The sequence below is a fragment of the Zonotrichia leucophrys genome, chromosome 3, assembly GCF_028769735.1.
Source record: "Zonotrichia leucophrys gambelii isolate GWCS_2022_RI chromosome 3, RI_Zleu_2.0, whole genome shotgun sequence".
Taxonomy (NCBI): domain Eukaryota; kingdom Metazoa; phylum Chordata; class Aves; order Passeriformes; family Passerellidae; genus Zonotrichia; species Zonotrichia leucophrys.
Window position 1 is genome coordinate 56,851,426 of NC_088172.1, and position 15,474 is coordinate 56,866,899.

The 15,474-nt window shown below is 40.1% G+C and overlaps 1 protein-coding gene across 8 annotated transcripts in view; it reads left to right on the forward strand.

Annotated features, from left to right (window-relative positions):
* The window catches only part of MAP7 (microtubule associated protein 7), a 109,470-nt gene that overhangs the window by 5,656 nt on the left and 88,340 nt on the right, over positions 1–15,474 (forward strand). For 2 of the 8 annotated variants that reach the window (XM_064708345.1, XM_064708352.1), the window contains exon 1: positions 4,769–5,519. The exons of 1 other annotated variant lie outside the window; for it this stretch is intronic. In XM_064708345.1, the coding sequence (XP_064564415.1) occupies positions 5,390–5,519 (130 nt within the window). In that variant the 5' untranslated portion in view covers positions 4,769–5,389. Of the gene's footprint in view, positions 1–4,768; positions 5,520–15,474 lie in introns of those variants that run through there. 5 more of the 8 variants (XM_064708343.1, XM_064708344.1, XM_064708351.1 and 2 more) reach the window with 4 other exon arrangements.

The window sequence follows — 15,474 nt, forward strand, 5'->3', positions numbered from 1 at the left end:
AACCTAGGTACTCTAAAAAAATAAGCTTTGTTGTTGTTGTTTTTTGGGATTTTTTTCCCCCCAGACTGAAGCAGTGACAACATTGCCCTGGGTATTAGTTTTAGGGCAATTAGAATTCATAACTTCTGTCTTCTACCAAATTCCTGTTTGCTACTGTCCTGTGACCTCCCAATTCCTTGCTGCCTTTCATTATTTAACTGACCATTGGTTGAAATTGCATGATATGTTCTAATATAGGGCCTGATCCAACATCGTTCTGTTATATATAAATAGTGTTGACCAAGAATGATCAAATATGTTTCTGATTCATCATGGTGTGCCTTGTGCAATGTTTACAGTTAGTCATACTATGCAAATCAATTTAATTAAAACATGTGACAGACTTGTTAATGTAAGTCTTGTATTTGATTGTTTTATTGGTGTGTATGTGTGGAAAGTGTTTGTGAACGATGAGACTCTTGATGAGCTCCTCATGATCATGTGCCTTTTTGTGCTGATGAATGAGTTTGACTGAAACAGGGTAGGGCTTCCAGCATTCTCCTAAATTTTTCCTATGCATGGAAATGCACACAGGTTTAGATTTCTTTGACAGAAGGGGAAACAGTTAACACTTACCTTCTGCCCGGTCACTTCTGATGAGTTCTAACAGCCCTTGGTCCAGTGTGTGGCACTGTGCACGATGTTTATATACTGAAATTGTTTAAAAATAATTCAGTAAAGTTAAACTTTACTGCAGTAAAAATAATTGGCTGGTCCTTTATTATCTTGTATATAAAATTGAGGCCTTAGAGATATCTTTGAAGAGAAACTTAGAAACCCCTATAAAGACAAGGTTATTATGTGTCACTTTTGGAAAACAAGCGGTAGAAGGAAGAGAAAATAGAGAGCAGCAGTGGAAAACATTAGGTGTTTGAGACAGTGGTTGACTTAATGGAAGAAAGTGTTTTTCTGATACAGTGGCTATTTTGGCTATTTCCAAGTTAACTGTAAAAAAAAACCCCAAAATGAGGTACGGGGATGAATCCCGCCTGTCTTTTTAAGGCTGGTTTGTTTTGTCCTAGATTTAAATGCTAGAGAAAAGGAAGTGTCCAGTCCTTTAAGGCTGGATAAATAGCTGTTTTCTCATATGAGTAGGAAAAAAAAAAAAAAACAGGCTCTACTTTCTCCATCTTTTAGGCTTGACTTCCTGATTCAAAACCTAGTGAAGTAGAAAATAAACAGACATATGATTCCTGAAGAAAACTAGGAATAGATTGAGTTTGGCGTTTAGCTAGTATATGTATATTTCAACAAAGCCCTGTAAGGCAGAGGGAGTTGATGATCTTTATGGATCCCTTCAAATTTGAAATTTGTATGATCCAGCACTGCCTATAATATATATTTTTAAATGAGTTCTTAGAAAAAGCTTTTGACATAGATGATTAGTATTGAAAATATGACAATCTATACAAAATATGATTTGTGTGTTTTGGTGATTAGGTATGTTAAAATTTTTTGGTATAATGTTTTTTGCAGAACAGGATGGGAGATTTTAACTGAATTTTCCTGGGTTTTTTTTTCCCCAAGAAAGAAACATTTGGAACTTAGTTCCCAATAGAATCCTATTGTTTCAGAGAGGGAAAACATGAATATGAAAGCAAAATTCTAAGATAGATAATTACCTTGCCCTGAACCTCTTCAGTTGTAAGATAATCAGAACAAACCAATTCAGTAGTGGAAATCTGTAAAGGAATGTATGCTAAAACAATATATTTACTTGATCTATTTCTTGATACAAAATACATGCAAGTTGAGGGGAAGCTTTCACAAGGTAGTGGCTGTGAAATGTAAAGTTACATGCAATTCATTATACTCTAAATCACAGTAATGAGCTTCATGGACAGTTTGGATAGTTTACAGGGAATTAAACAATCCTGTTAATGAAAGAAGATAGCAAATCTAGAATTCAGCCATGGTGACTGGCTTCAGCTTCCTTTGCATTTCATAGGTAAAGAGATCAAGTCTTAATACCTGAGGGTAAAGCAGAAACATCTCTCAGCGTGTTGTCATAAATATTTACATTTCCTGTATCATGATATAAGTGTCCTAATAGTCCTTGTTAAACTGCTGTTAAAGACTGCTGCGTATCAGATGATGTTTTGTGCAGGTAATTATACCTATAGAGTCCAGTGGGTGAAAGTGGGTGTGTTTAAGTGTCATGGTTTGACTGATAATCAGTTTGCAGGTGTTGTAAAAAGGAAAACCCATAAATGACCCAGTGCCCTCAAGATACACAATTGCCCTCACTCCATCTTTTGAGAGTTTTACTCTATCAGTAAGAGAGATCAGATGTGATTGTCTTAATGACAAAAACATAGATGACTAATGGTTAGAGGAGGAAAAAATATCAATAATGGGGGTTATTTAAGAAAATTGTTTGGTGTTTATCTTAAGTGTTTAACAGCCTTGTTCCTAAAATTATCCACCCCTTTGTTCCCTCAGGGGAATGTTGCTTTCATCCCAGTTTTCATATAGAACCTCCCACGTAGATGAGACGTGGCTGAAATAAGCAAAGCTTTCCTGCTAGGAATACCTCAGGAACTTCTTTTTCTTCCTTAAACCAGTGGATTGAGGAAGGGGGAGTTGTCAGTACAGTCTCTTATGTGGTGCTGGTACCTTTAATGTGTATTCGGTAGTATTTTTAGAAATGTTTTTCAGAAAAAAAAAATGCCCAAGTGCCTAAAGTTATGGGGGTTTTTTATTAAAATAGGTGTCCCTTATATGTAGTAGGTTGTATTTTATTAGGCATTTGACAACATGTTGTGAGCTGGCATAATTTTTAACCACAGGGACCTTGAAATAAAATCTTGCTGTGCAAGCTGAATGTGCCATTGAATCTTTTGCTCTGTCACCTCTGCATTAGTAAGTCAACAGGAAGAAAAATGTGCCAACACCTCAGTTGCCTGTGTGTCATTGCCCAAATCCATCTGCACCAGCCCCTGAAGCATCAGACTTGGTTATTACTACATTTTGTATGGAGTGCAAGTCACTCTTATGGGTGTGGGGGATTCTGCAAGGACTAAGGAAGTAATTCTCAGTCCTGTAGCTGTCCTGCATGACTCCTTCAATAATAGGAAAATGGACATGCTGAAACAGTAAACATACCTGTAAGGTGGGAAGCTGCCCCAGTCATGTGTATTTTTGTGTGCTATATACTTCTGACGTGTTTTGAAATGCCTGTTTAAGGACTTTCTAATCAAAGGCGATTAAACAACATTTTTAAAAGGTAGAAATCCATACTTAGTGACTTAAAGCAGTGAAATGTGGTGGAGCAATATTTAATGAAGCTGCTATATAAATATTTTCTTCTTTTTTTTCTGTTGGCAAGTCTTGGCACGTATGAAAAATTGTGATGGTACTAACTACTGTCCACCTTGTGTGATGGTGTGTGTTCTGTTATGTAGTGTTTGTGGTTAGGTGAATGGGATTTGAGGAATGAAGCTCTTTCTCTTTATGGCATAAAGTAGTGGTGCCTGTATAAACGCCAGAAGGCAAATTGGTGAGGCAAAGAGCAGCTTGTGTTAGAGCTTCTTGCCTTACTCCTTTGTCCACACCCTGTAGTACAGAGTGTCTCTGACTGCACACAAATGACATCATGTGCAGCTTCCGTGTACGCCCAGAGTCCAAGGTGTAGCCAGGAGGAAATACATACTAGAGGTGGGCTCTGGGCTTGGTCCTGCAGAATGCTTCTGTTTTGTTTGGGTGTTTTGTGGCTGTGCTGGAGAGGGAGGAACGGTGCAGCCGAGCCTTCAGGTGGTGCTGTGTTCTTCTGGATCCGCTGTGATCCTGGCTCATGAGCCTGAGATGTGCAAGGACAGAGCTATCCTGCCAGCTGAGCACGATCCAGGACTCCTCTGTAAAGAGCACCCCGGGCCACTGTGGCAGTCAGCGTGGCTCATGTCATAAATTCTGACCCTTCTTCGGTTTTGTTACCTGTGTCGTTAGGTGATCACATACATCTGTGTGACTCGCAGTTTTCAATGAGCCACCTACAGACTTGTCAGCTACTGTCTGTGCCATCTTGTGGTGGCTGATCAGGTTACATCAAGATTCCCTTATAAAAACAAACAAACAAAAAACCAACCAAAACAAAACAACCCTGAAGTGAGGAAAAATAATGTACTTTTAAAATTATAGAGTGATTCCAGCTGGCAGTTTTTCTTTGGTAGCATTTTGAAATGGTGAGCACGCCCTGAACTGAGGTGGAAGTGGATGAAGTTTAAGGTGTCTCTCAGGTGAAATATCCGGCATGTTGCATAGTGGCATTTGCAGCTGTGAAGGATGAAACATTCAGATTGCAAAACTTGTGAGCAAGCATTGTGTTGTAAATGAGAAAATCCAGAATGCCAGCATATGAGGGAAATCAATTAACTAAAACTACCTGGGCTGTTTGGACTTTGCTCATTTTGTGAAGTGTATGTTAAAGGTTGGTGCTGTAAAACTAATGGTGTGGCACAGAATTTTCAGAATTTTGTTGCCCCATGCTTTCCACACAAACTAGAAATTCTCATTTTTGCGTTTTCACATGTGGAAAAGAATGTTCCAACACCTGCCTGTAATTGTGGGTGTATGCATTCCTAATGCAAAAGGTATGTACTGCATAGGAAGGTGATTAAGGGGGTGGGGGGGCGGTGGCACACACGACACCCAGCACATGCAGATACAGAAGAGGACTCATCCTCATTGTTTTACGTTAGGCTGAAATTTTTAAACATGAATAAGCAGAACAGCTGAGCAAAAAGCAGGTTCATGCCTGGCGCCTTCCAGGCTTCTTTTCACTCAGTGCTCGTGTGCTTGTGCAACCGCAGCTCCATTCTCCCGCTGCCTGGAGAGGAGGAAGGAGCAGCCCCTGCTGCCGAGGAGCTCGCAGCTCTCCACAAGCGTGCAGGAGACAGCGTTCCCAAGGCCGGCTCGCTGCAGCTGAGGAGACAGCACTCATAGACCCTCCTTTGATTAGGATGTGTCCGTGTTGTCAGGGCAACTGTTAACAGCGGCGTATCATATTTTCTCCTCTTGTACTGCGTGCTGAATATTTTAGTGTGCTGTGGCTGGAAGAAGGTGCTGCTGCAAGGAACCTGGAGCTGTGGGCCGGGATCTGATTGAACAGGTTAAGACAGCAAAGAGCAGCATCCAAACCTATGTGCCTTTGATTAGGGCTTTTCTTCAAGGAGGGGAACGACTGCAAGCCTTTCCTGCCGACTAGATGTTGGTATTTGTCAGCTGTTTGCATACTGCTTATCCATAGGGGATCTGTTACAAGTGCTCAAATGAACAGACAGCGTTGCAGCTAGCAGCTAATCAGGGGCTGGAGTTTCTTACTTTTTTTTAATAAGCAAGAGGCAACAGCAGCATGCCTGGTTCAACTGCTGCCCTCCGACAAGAGAGACTGAAGAAAACTGCCAGGCCAAGTCCCCCAGGTTTATTCACCATTAATGAAGAGGATGAGCAGCAAAAAAATGGGAATTCCACAAGACTGAAAGGTACGTTGCTGTTCTGCAGTGCAATCAGGGCTGCCTGAGGGATACGCTGCACAGCAGGCACAGCAGTGTTTTATTAGCTCTTCTGTGTGTTACAGAGAGTCTGTAAGTGACTGATGCAGTTTGGCACTCACAAATGTGCTGTGCGTGATAGGTGTGTTTAAATCCCCTGGCTTGTTATGCAATCGGCTGCTTTGGCTCTCAAGAAAACAATACTTTTTAGTTATTAATCACATTTCTTCTGGTAGGGATAATGGTCCTGCATCTGAAATATATGGGTGAGCTTCTGTGTGTTTACTTTGACTTTGTTTACAGTCTGGGTAAATAACTGTTAAAAAGAAGGGTAGGCTTGGAGAGTACAGAATGCAGTGCCTGCCTGTTACAGAAGACAGCTTTGCCAAAGACAATGTGAAACTGTCTATACTTCCACTCGTGTGCGGGAGGGGCAGTGTGCCTTTGGCAGAGCATAAAAAAATACACATTGTTCTAACATGCTGACTTTTTGTCTGACAACAAAACAAAACAGACAGAAAATACAAACCCAACAAACTGTTAAAGAAAAATATTTATGGTGCTTAGGGTAGATAAGCAGTGGTGGCAGAGGGATGCTGATGGCCATTGATTTATAGCAGGTCTGTCAAACCTGTGTAGCCACTGTCTGCCTTGTATAATTTATTTCCTATTTCCTATATGGATCCTAGTATTTAAACTCTCTTAGTCTGTTAGTCTGTCAGGGATTCTGCTACTTACAGTTGTGAGTAATTTTATTTTTTTTTGTCTTCGAGTGGTTCTATGTGTATGAGCACTCCTTTTGGGGGGGCGGAGGAAAGGGGTGGATTGTACCAGTTTTTGTTTACAAAACAAATGTTAGTTTGTAGCCTCAAGACACTGTTTAAATTTCAGTTATTACCATTCTACCATGTAACAGGAGAGCCTAGAAAGCATTTAAATAGCAAATTTATAGCATGTGTATTTATTAGAACTGAATAATTTACAGCTAACTGATTATTTTCTTTTTCTGAAGGAAAAAGATAGCTAGCTTGGTAGCTTTTACAAACAATTTCAGAACTTGGGTCTTGTTTGTTGGGGTTTTTTGAGTTTGCAGCTTGTACTTTTTTTTTCTCAGAATAGTAAAAGACTTAACTGCTTAGAGCTTCATGATAAAATATATATTGCTAGTCATTGTAATATGCCTGTTGTGTTAGGATCTTCTGTTTGCACTTACCAGCTCTTCTGTGTATTTGAAACTGCCCATATAAAATGGAGATCCAAACTCTAGCGTGAGGTTATTGAATTCTTAATGTTTTAAGAAGCATATTACTTTCCTTTATCACCCACTGGATGGCTTCCAGAGTCAACAGTGCATAAAGCTAAAAATCAATAATTTGCCTGGTTTTGTTCAATGGCGCTGCTAGTTTCCCAAGACTTTGTTGACTTAGCTACTCTTTTCTACTTGCAGGAGTTACACATATGTGCTTATCCTTTGTCTCTCTTGTTTTAACTGAGATTTGATTTTTGATTATTCCTTTATTTTCTCTTGTTGCTGTGAAATGTCAGCAGATGTGTGTGAGCAGTAGCACAGATAGCAAGCAAACAAGTTCATGCAGTTTTAAGAAGATAAAAAATTTGTCAGCTTACCTTGACTGCTCCTGGTGAGAAATAATATAGGAAATGGTACAAAATATGCTGCAACGATATTAATTTGCTTTTCATTTTACTAGATATTTAAAATAGCTCATAGTGTCTCTAGAACAGTGCACCACTTGCACAGTGATACCTGTGTCTGTACATCTGAATGTTATCAGTCATTAGGTGGGTTAGGCTGGAATGCCTGGTAATGAAGAATGCATGTACTCAGGGTGCTGTTCTTCTCACCTGGTACCAAGAAAGGTCACTCCTGAGCAACTCTGACTGGGTGATGGACCCACATGGGGCTTTGGTGAATCTTTAGTGCCTATTTTCTCTTGCTTCTTTACAGGGTTTGCCTTTCTTAGTTCTTTACCGGTTGTTTTTGCTCAGCAAGCACCTGCAGCTACTGAGATGTTTATTTATGTTTTTTTCTCTCTAGCACATTTTAAGTCAGGGTCATCTTTGTGGGAGATGGGCTAAATGTTGTCTTCATCTGCAGTTTCTGTTATCATGCTAGACCTGTCTTTGTACAGCAGTTTAAAACCCAAGAGTCCTTTAATGGATCTGATACTCCAAAGAAGTTCCTTCCTCCATTAAGTGTATTTCAATATCATCACAAGATTTAAAATAGTCAATATTTTAATATTTCAGGTCTTCTCAGACTACTAAGGCTTGATTATACTTTTTATGAGAGTTATTTTATTTCGGAAACAAATATTTATGTGGATCTTAAAGTGGCTGGCCTTTGTGTTTTCTGTAAATTGATTTTAGTACTGGCCATTCCTTTCCTTGTCTGGCTGCCTGCATTGTAATTGGAGGAGTCTGGTAGGCAAAATGAGTTTGTTTCTCCAGTGAAAACAAATAATGACAATGCTGGAGATATTAAAAGTGTGCGGTGACCTTTATAGCCATGTGCTCCTGATCTTTCCTTTGCTTTGATGTGAACCGTATTTACTGCTTTTTCAACAAATATTTTAACTTCCCTTCCTCCTCTTGGCTTTGGGACAAGGCCTGCATATTTGTTATGTATCTGTATGGCACCCATTATTTCAGGGTCTTGAGTTCCTATTGTGTAGTAGAAGAGTGCAAATAAAAATTACTTTGAATAACCTTTTTTACCTTTCTTAACAGTATTTATTCTCCTTTCCTGTTATAACATTCAGGAATTTTGCTACATAGTGCACTCTTCAAATACAATTTCTATGGGTTTACAGAAGCTTATTCTGCACTCGAATTGGTTTTTGGTTTAGTTACCAGCTTTCCTAAAGTTCTGCAGCTATATTCACAAAAAAACAGGCAAAACAGGAAGAGAACCACACACTTAACAGACTCAATGTTTCCTTAAAGCTTGTGTAGTTAAACAGATATTGTTTCTGTGACTGAAGAGAATGTGTGTATGTGGTTCTGTACATAAATCACAAATACATGACTTTGAGTAGATTAGTGTTTAATTACAGGTGTCCATCCTGTGTGTGTGAACTTCAGCTTCAGCCATTCCTTGAATTCACGCACAAGCAATTCAATCTGCCTTAGAGGATTTCCCTCCTCTGCTTTGTTAATTTTGTGCTCCTTGGATGTAGTCTTAAAACCTTACTCAATTTTATGAAATTTTGAAGTGATGCTTCCTCTCCTTCCTCTTAGGAGGAGGACCTTCTCAACTGTTGATAATGTTTTTCTAAAACTATCACTTGACAAGGCTGGAAAAGCAATGCTCATGTTTCTGGGTTATGGATTTGAATACTTAATAACTGAAATAATTATGACATTTGTGACAAATTAGTGAAAAGTCTCAATCTAGCAATGGAATCCTTCACCATCCTGCTTATTTAAAACTGATCAAGGGAGGGTACTTCTAATCTACTGAGTGAGTATTGCTAATACAAAGCTGGACATACCTGCCTTAGCTTTCTGAACAGTAGCACTGATTCTTTGTCATCTTGAAAACAAGAGAAGGGCTTTTTTCAGTCCTTTGGTGAATGACAGTGATGTCAGTGATCACCAGCAGATTTTGCAACTGTTCTGTGGCTGGTAGTGTTTGTGCATACTGCTCATTTCAGATGAAAGATTTGTTCTTCCAGAGACATGGAGGAGATGTCTTATATCATGACTGGGTGCTTAGTTGCCATGTTCTCTGTGTGTTAGTGAAACACCTATTTCTTTTTAGACTCAGATTTTCTAACTTTTAGTTCGTTCGTTGTCTGTTGCTGTGTGTCTATACCCAAAGCAGACTTAAAATGTCTGAAAGAAAAGGGAACTTGGCATCTTCAAGTGCATTAAACTGATAGTCCTGGAAACTGAAACTGTATACTTACAAAACAGGTATTGCATGGGGTGTGGAAGTGTAATTTTATCCCACGCTGCAGAGTCTGTGCCTCAGGCAGGATCCAGCATGACAGTGGAGTCTCTGGCTTTCACCACACTTTAAACCAGCAAAACTGCCTGGGATGGTGGCTCTCAATGGGGCCTCTTGATGCTGGTCAGGACACTGACCTCCAGTTTGTTTGGGACAAAAAATGGTGAGCAGTTGTTAAAGGCTGATGAACTGGCTTACCAAAATCAAGTACTGGAGGTTTTTCTGACAATATATAGCCCTATCTTGCCCATCTGCATTTGAGGCAAAGTGAGTGAAAGGAGTGGATGGAAGGAAGGAAAGGAAGCAGTTCTCATTTCAATGTTGGTTGTGTAAAGGGGCAGGGCTGAGAACCCAGACAGTGTGGTCTGGTGTCCTGCACCTTCCACTGAATTCTGCTGATGTGTCTGCACTTCCTTTCTTTCTGCTAGCTAAGGCCAGGAGAAGAGGGGTCCAAAAGTATCTTTGATTCTTCTGGACATTTATTTGCAGAATCACAGAAAAGGTTGAGTTGGAAGGGATCCACAAGGATCATTGAGTCCAGCTCTTGGCCCATCACAGGACCATCCCTGAGAATCACACCATGCGCCCAAGAGTATTGTCCAAACATTTCTCAAACTCCGTTAGGATTGGTGCTGTGACCACTTCCCTGGGGAGCCTGTTCCAGTGCCCAGCCATCATCTGGGTGAAGAACCTTTTCCTGATATCCAACCTAAACCTCCTCTGACACAACTTCAGGCCGTTCCCTCAAGTCCTGTAACTGGTCAGCACAGAAATCAGAGTCTGCCTCTCCTCTTCCCCTCACAAGGCAGTTGTAGATTGCAATGAGGTCTTTTGAAATGCCTCTCAAAGTGTCTGGGAGGTACATTCTTTAAAAAGCCCTACATTCATTGTTTACAGTGTAGCTGTTGGGGAGACAAAATGAACTGGTGTTTTTTTCAGCAAACTGCTGCCTCTGATTATAGGGAGTCCCCATTCACGGCTGTAGGTGCTAGGTAGCAGGAAGCATCATATTTGTAACCATGACAAAGAGATCCTAGCATGAAGAAATTTATAAGCAGTAAAGGAAAGAGACTATGCTGGAAGTCTGGGGGATAGCAGGGAATGTGTCTACAGACCAGTAGAGCAAATCTGATTTGTTCAGTCCCTCTGGCTTTCAGAGTGAAAGTCCAAGGTCTGAGGACTTGGCTTGTATTGTAACACAGCCTGTTCATCAAAGTGTGTGCTGGGATTACTGACAGTGCTTATCTGTGCTGGGTGAGAATCATCTTACACTTTTAGCTCAGCCCCATGAGAAGAGGCTTCTACTGCTGATTGTGGGAGGATTTTGTTCAGTTCTTTTGGTGACTGCTTTTTTGGGGGGAAACAGCCTGTGGTCTGTTCGTGTGCTCAGGGAGCATACTTGACATTGAGTGCATTGATGACAAAAGTAAAAAAAAAGTATGATGTTGATAGTTTTGAAAGTTTAAGTTATTTGTTAAGGTGCACTCAGTTGAACTTGGCATGTGAACTAGGATAACCCCTTCTAAAGAAAGACTGAATTTTGCAAAATAGCTTTTGTTAGTAAATGCAGTTATTTCATCCAAGGTCTAAATGATAACACAGTGTTCAGCAGAACTGTCCTGGGGAGAATAGGATGCAACATTTGGCTACTGTACTTGCAGGACAGGATGCTTTTTGAAGTTGCAAAAAGATATGTGTTCAGTTTATTTGAGATAATTCTCAAGAAAGCTTTTGTGTAAGAAACACCACTCATGAAAGATGGACAACAAGCAGTGGAGTTTTCCCCTATTCACTATTACCTCTGTGAAAGTCATGACTTTTAAAACCTGGAATTTGGTGTATAATTCTGTGTGGAAAATAAGTGCAAAGGGAATATGGTTTCATGGCCATTTCTTATGGGGAAAAAGAGAAACCTGGAAAGTGATAGATCTGCCCAAGAATCCTGAAATTCTCTGAGGTCTTGTTGCATTCTTTTTTCCCTGAAAATATGCCAATAAGACTATTTCAAGGACTTTATATAGTAACATAATGTTGGAATAAGTTGACAGCAAGAAGAAATGGATTCCTGTGTCCCATGACACGCACCTAGGTAGTACCATGTTTTTATTTTGCAGAGAAAAATTGAGGCAATAGCTAACCTCATGTTTTTAAAACAAATATGTTGCACTTCTATCACCTGATGTTTTTGTGATTATGATTTTGTCAAGAGCCTTGGTGCTCTTGCTGCTGTTTGCAAAGCTTGCTCAGAAACTGCTGTATCTGTTCACTCCCTCTAAGCTGGCTTTGTACCCAGGGATGTAGCAGTCTGAATTTATTTTTAAGGGAAAAGCTTTTGCTTGCCATGTTGAACTCCAGAGAAATTAATGAGCACTGGCCTAGAGCATTGCTTGTGGCCATGAGTGGTGATGGAGCTCTATGTATTACCAGGATCAGCTGATTCAGTGGGAGTACATAATTTTTCTTCCTACACAGGCTCACATGTGTGCCTTCTTTGCTTTCTTATCTACCTACAGAATAATTTTTGTGCCTTTTTAATTTTTTCTGGCTTCTTTAGATTCAATCTGTACTTTACAACTGGAGACCTTGTTTTTCTGTTATTTGAGAATTAGGAGTTCTGAATGACAGCATCTCCTAAGAGTCTTGTGGCATTATCAGAGGTCTCTTCAGAAGTGATTTGTGGATGTGGGATTTTTTGTTTGTTTACTGAGACATGCCATGGTATTATTTAATCTAGTCTACCCAACCTTAGACCACAACAGTAATATTCCAGAACAAATGCCACAGTGATTGATGCAATTTGCTCTGTTTTAGTGAACTGCCTTCAGTCACTGAAGGTGCATCTGACAGTGCATTGTTTTTGCAGCCAAGCACTGCTTGTAACTCACGAGTTTTAGATGCATTGAGTTGAAGCATGGTTAGAGTGGGCACTGATGTCTATGGGTCAGATTTGTATAATGAATGTAAGAGAAACTAAGAGCCAATGTTTAATAAACAAAAATGCAGATGAAGTATCAGAAATTAAATCAGGGAGTATTCTAAAACTTGGACTTCAAAAACTTGCTGCTTGAAGTAAATTTTTTTTCTTTTTCAGCAGACTGGAATCACATTTACTAAATTCTGCATAAAACTCACATTGATTTATAGGTCTAACCATGAAACCCATAACTGAATTGTCCCAAGCCCCATCTTAGTGTGTAGCTGTCGCCTTAACTGCTTAGGTTCAAGGGAGGAATGATTAGGGGTAACATGCAGATGGTATAAATTTTCATAAATTTTCTTTTTATGCTGGCAGTTTCAGAGGAGAGCCACTTGAATGCTAGCTTCACTTTCTCTTTTAAATGATTAACTTGCTGATAATGGCTAGAGTAAACAAAGTTCCAGAAGGCAGGTCACTGCAGCTTAACCTGGATGCAGGTTTCTCCAGAGAGCAGAACTGTGTCCCTGTTGTAGTGGAGGAGACAAGGGGTTTGGAGCAGACTGTACCAGTGGAAAACTGAACTGCTTTGTCAGTACTGGCACAGGCCTGTAGCTGTACTCTGTGTTTTTCTCCTGGAGAACTCTGAGTTGTTTCGAAGTAGATGAATACCTTCTCTAGCTTCAATGGGGTGGTGGTACAAGATTGCTTTTTATTGTCCATTGAAGTTTTTGTTCTGTTTTATTCTGGACAAATAGATTTTCATCCAGTTACTTCAGATTTGTTGAAGCCTAGTTTTGCTCTTCAGCTCTCTGGAGGAAACATAGTTTTCTCAGGGATTAGCTGTATTTCTGTGCATTTTTATGCAGTTTATCCGTGCAGTTGTCAACAAGAAGAAACTGGGTTTTGAATTAAGAGTTGGAACAAATCAAGCATAGGTATCTGCTGAGATGTAAAATGTGGCAAGTAGCAGATATTCCAAATTATAGAGGTCTTCCAGTTGATGCCTATCACACAGGAATAAAAATTCAATGAAGCACTCCTCCTTTTCTGGTACTAGTGTCTGTAGAGATGGCGTCAGGGAAAGCAGGAGTTTCCCGGCAGAAGTCACATCTGTGGTTTTTCAACTGGTCTCTTAATTGCAGCAAGGGGTCTTCAGTAGTGTATGTTAGAGGCCAGATCTACAATAAACTTAATTCCTAGGCAAACAGACTCTCTGCCTCCTGTTCTGAGAGTTATCCAAAACCCTCAAGAAGCTAGGAGAAATGGTCAAGGTACTGGAGTTCCCAGAAGGGAGTCAATGTACTTAAAGTTTGTGGTTTGGTTGCTGGCCACCTGCTCATCAGTCTTTATTTCTTCTGTTTCACATCACTGCAGTCTGAGCCTCCAGCAATGCCTACTCATTGGCCTTCACACAGAGGTTGATTGATTGATTTATTTTCACTATCAACATTCTTCTAAGTTGTCTTCTTATATCTGAAGCTGACATAGGACGTGTCACCACACACATTGTAGGTGTGACTACAATGTCACACCAAGCAAAACTGTTCACAGATCTCTTCTGTGCTCTGCCACTGGCTTTTTGTTTAGCATTGAAGGGCTATGAAATGAGGCTGGTGCCATGGCACACCCTTACAGGAAATACTCCAGCTGGTGAATTTGACTTCACAAGAGCTTTGCTGCAGCATAGTGCCATATCCACCTCCCATTGCATGGTATGCTGTGCTAAAAATGTGCTCTTTCCTAATCAAGAACAGGGATGCTCCCTGAAAGATCTGAGGTTAGTCAATGACACAAAAAATTAGGAAAATTTTTTATCATCTTTCTCCTGGGAGGCAATAAGGAAAAGCATTGAGGAACTGACACTTTCAAAACTCAGTTTTCTGTGGGATGACTGAGTTCTGGTTTGATTGCTGGGAAAACGATTGTAGTGCTGATGTCCTAGGCAGACAGTCTGACAAGTTGAAAGTCCAGTGAAAGATCCTTGACCTAAAATCTCATAGTACTCTAGAACATTTTGTTAAATGTGCTGAGGAAGCTTGGGTGGGGTTTTCTCATTCTTGAATTCCTGATCTTTTTCAGCTTCTTTTTAATCTCGAGCACAGGCAAGGTGTATTATAGAAGTGCTGACAGAACTTGATTCATACTGTTGTATCTTAGTGTACAAAGCTATCTTGTTTCTCAATTCTGCTTCAGGAAGCTTTTCTGAAAGCTGTTTTGGAAATGCAGGTTTATCCAGTTACCCGCCCTTGACATAAGAAGTAATTCTTTCACACAGCCAGTTCTGGCTTTGGGTTTTCTTCCTTTATTCAATGTCAATTGCCTCATCGCCTGCATGCTGACTAAATGCACTGGTAAAATTACAGTACTGAATTTTGGCTTGTGTGCTAAGACACCACTAATCACACCAAACACATCTGAGCTGTTTCTAAAGACAGAGATGTCATGTCAGTGGAGTTTGCACTAGTTTATAGTGCAGGAGTAGCAGTGTGGTGGAAAACAATCTGATGAACCTTCTTGCCTGCCGTTTCTTCTTAATTGTAGCAGTGGTTTCATTGAGGAATGTACATCCCATCTTGGACATGTGGTCCATACAAATTCTAGATAATGCCGCTTTCACTTTTGGTGTGCACTAGAAAAATGAAAACATGTTTACCTCACTCTCGTTCCCTGCAGCAAAGGAAGAAAAAGTAGGTTTTGTTTTGTTGGGTTTTTCTAAACATAACCTTTACTAGCCACCTAACAATGGTAGTGATGTGTTTACTTGCAGTCTGAACTGCAAAATAAGAGGTAAGGGAAAAAGCAGATGGCAGTTGCCATCTGTAAACCAGAAAAGGACAGCAACAACCAGCTGCTGAGGGAGGTATTGGCAATAAAACTAGGCTCCAGATCAAGTAGTTTGTGCTTGTTGTGCCTGGGTTATCACTGTTTTGATATGTTCTTACAATTCCAGTTTGGTTTTTTTCTGAATTATACTGTAATATGTTGATCTACTTCTGAGCTAGTATTTTTCTTTACCAGGTTATTGTCAGTTTTAGGAAACACAATTGTCACATGTTTGT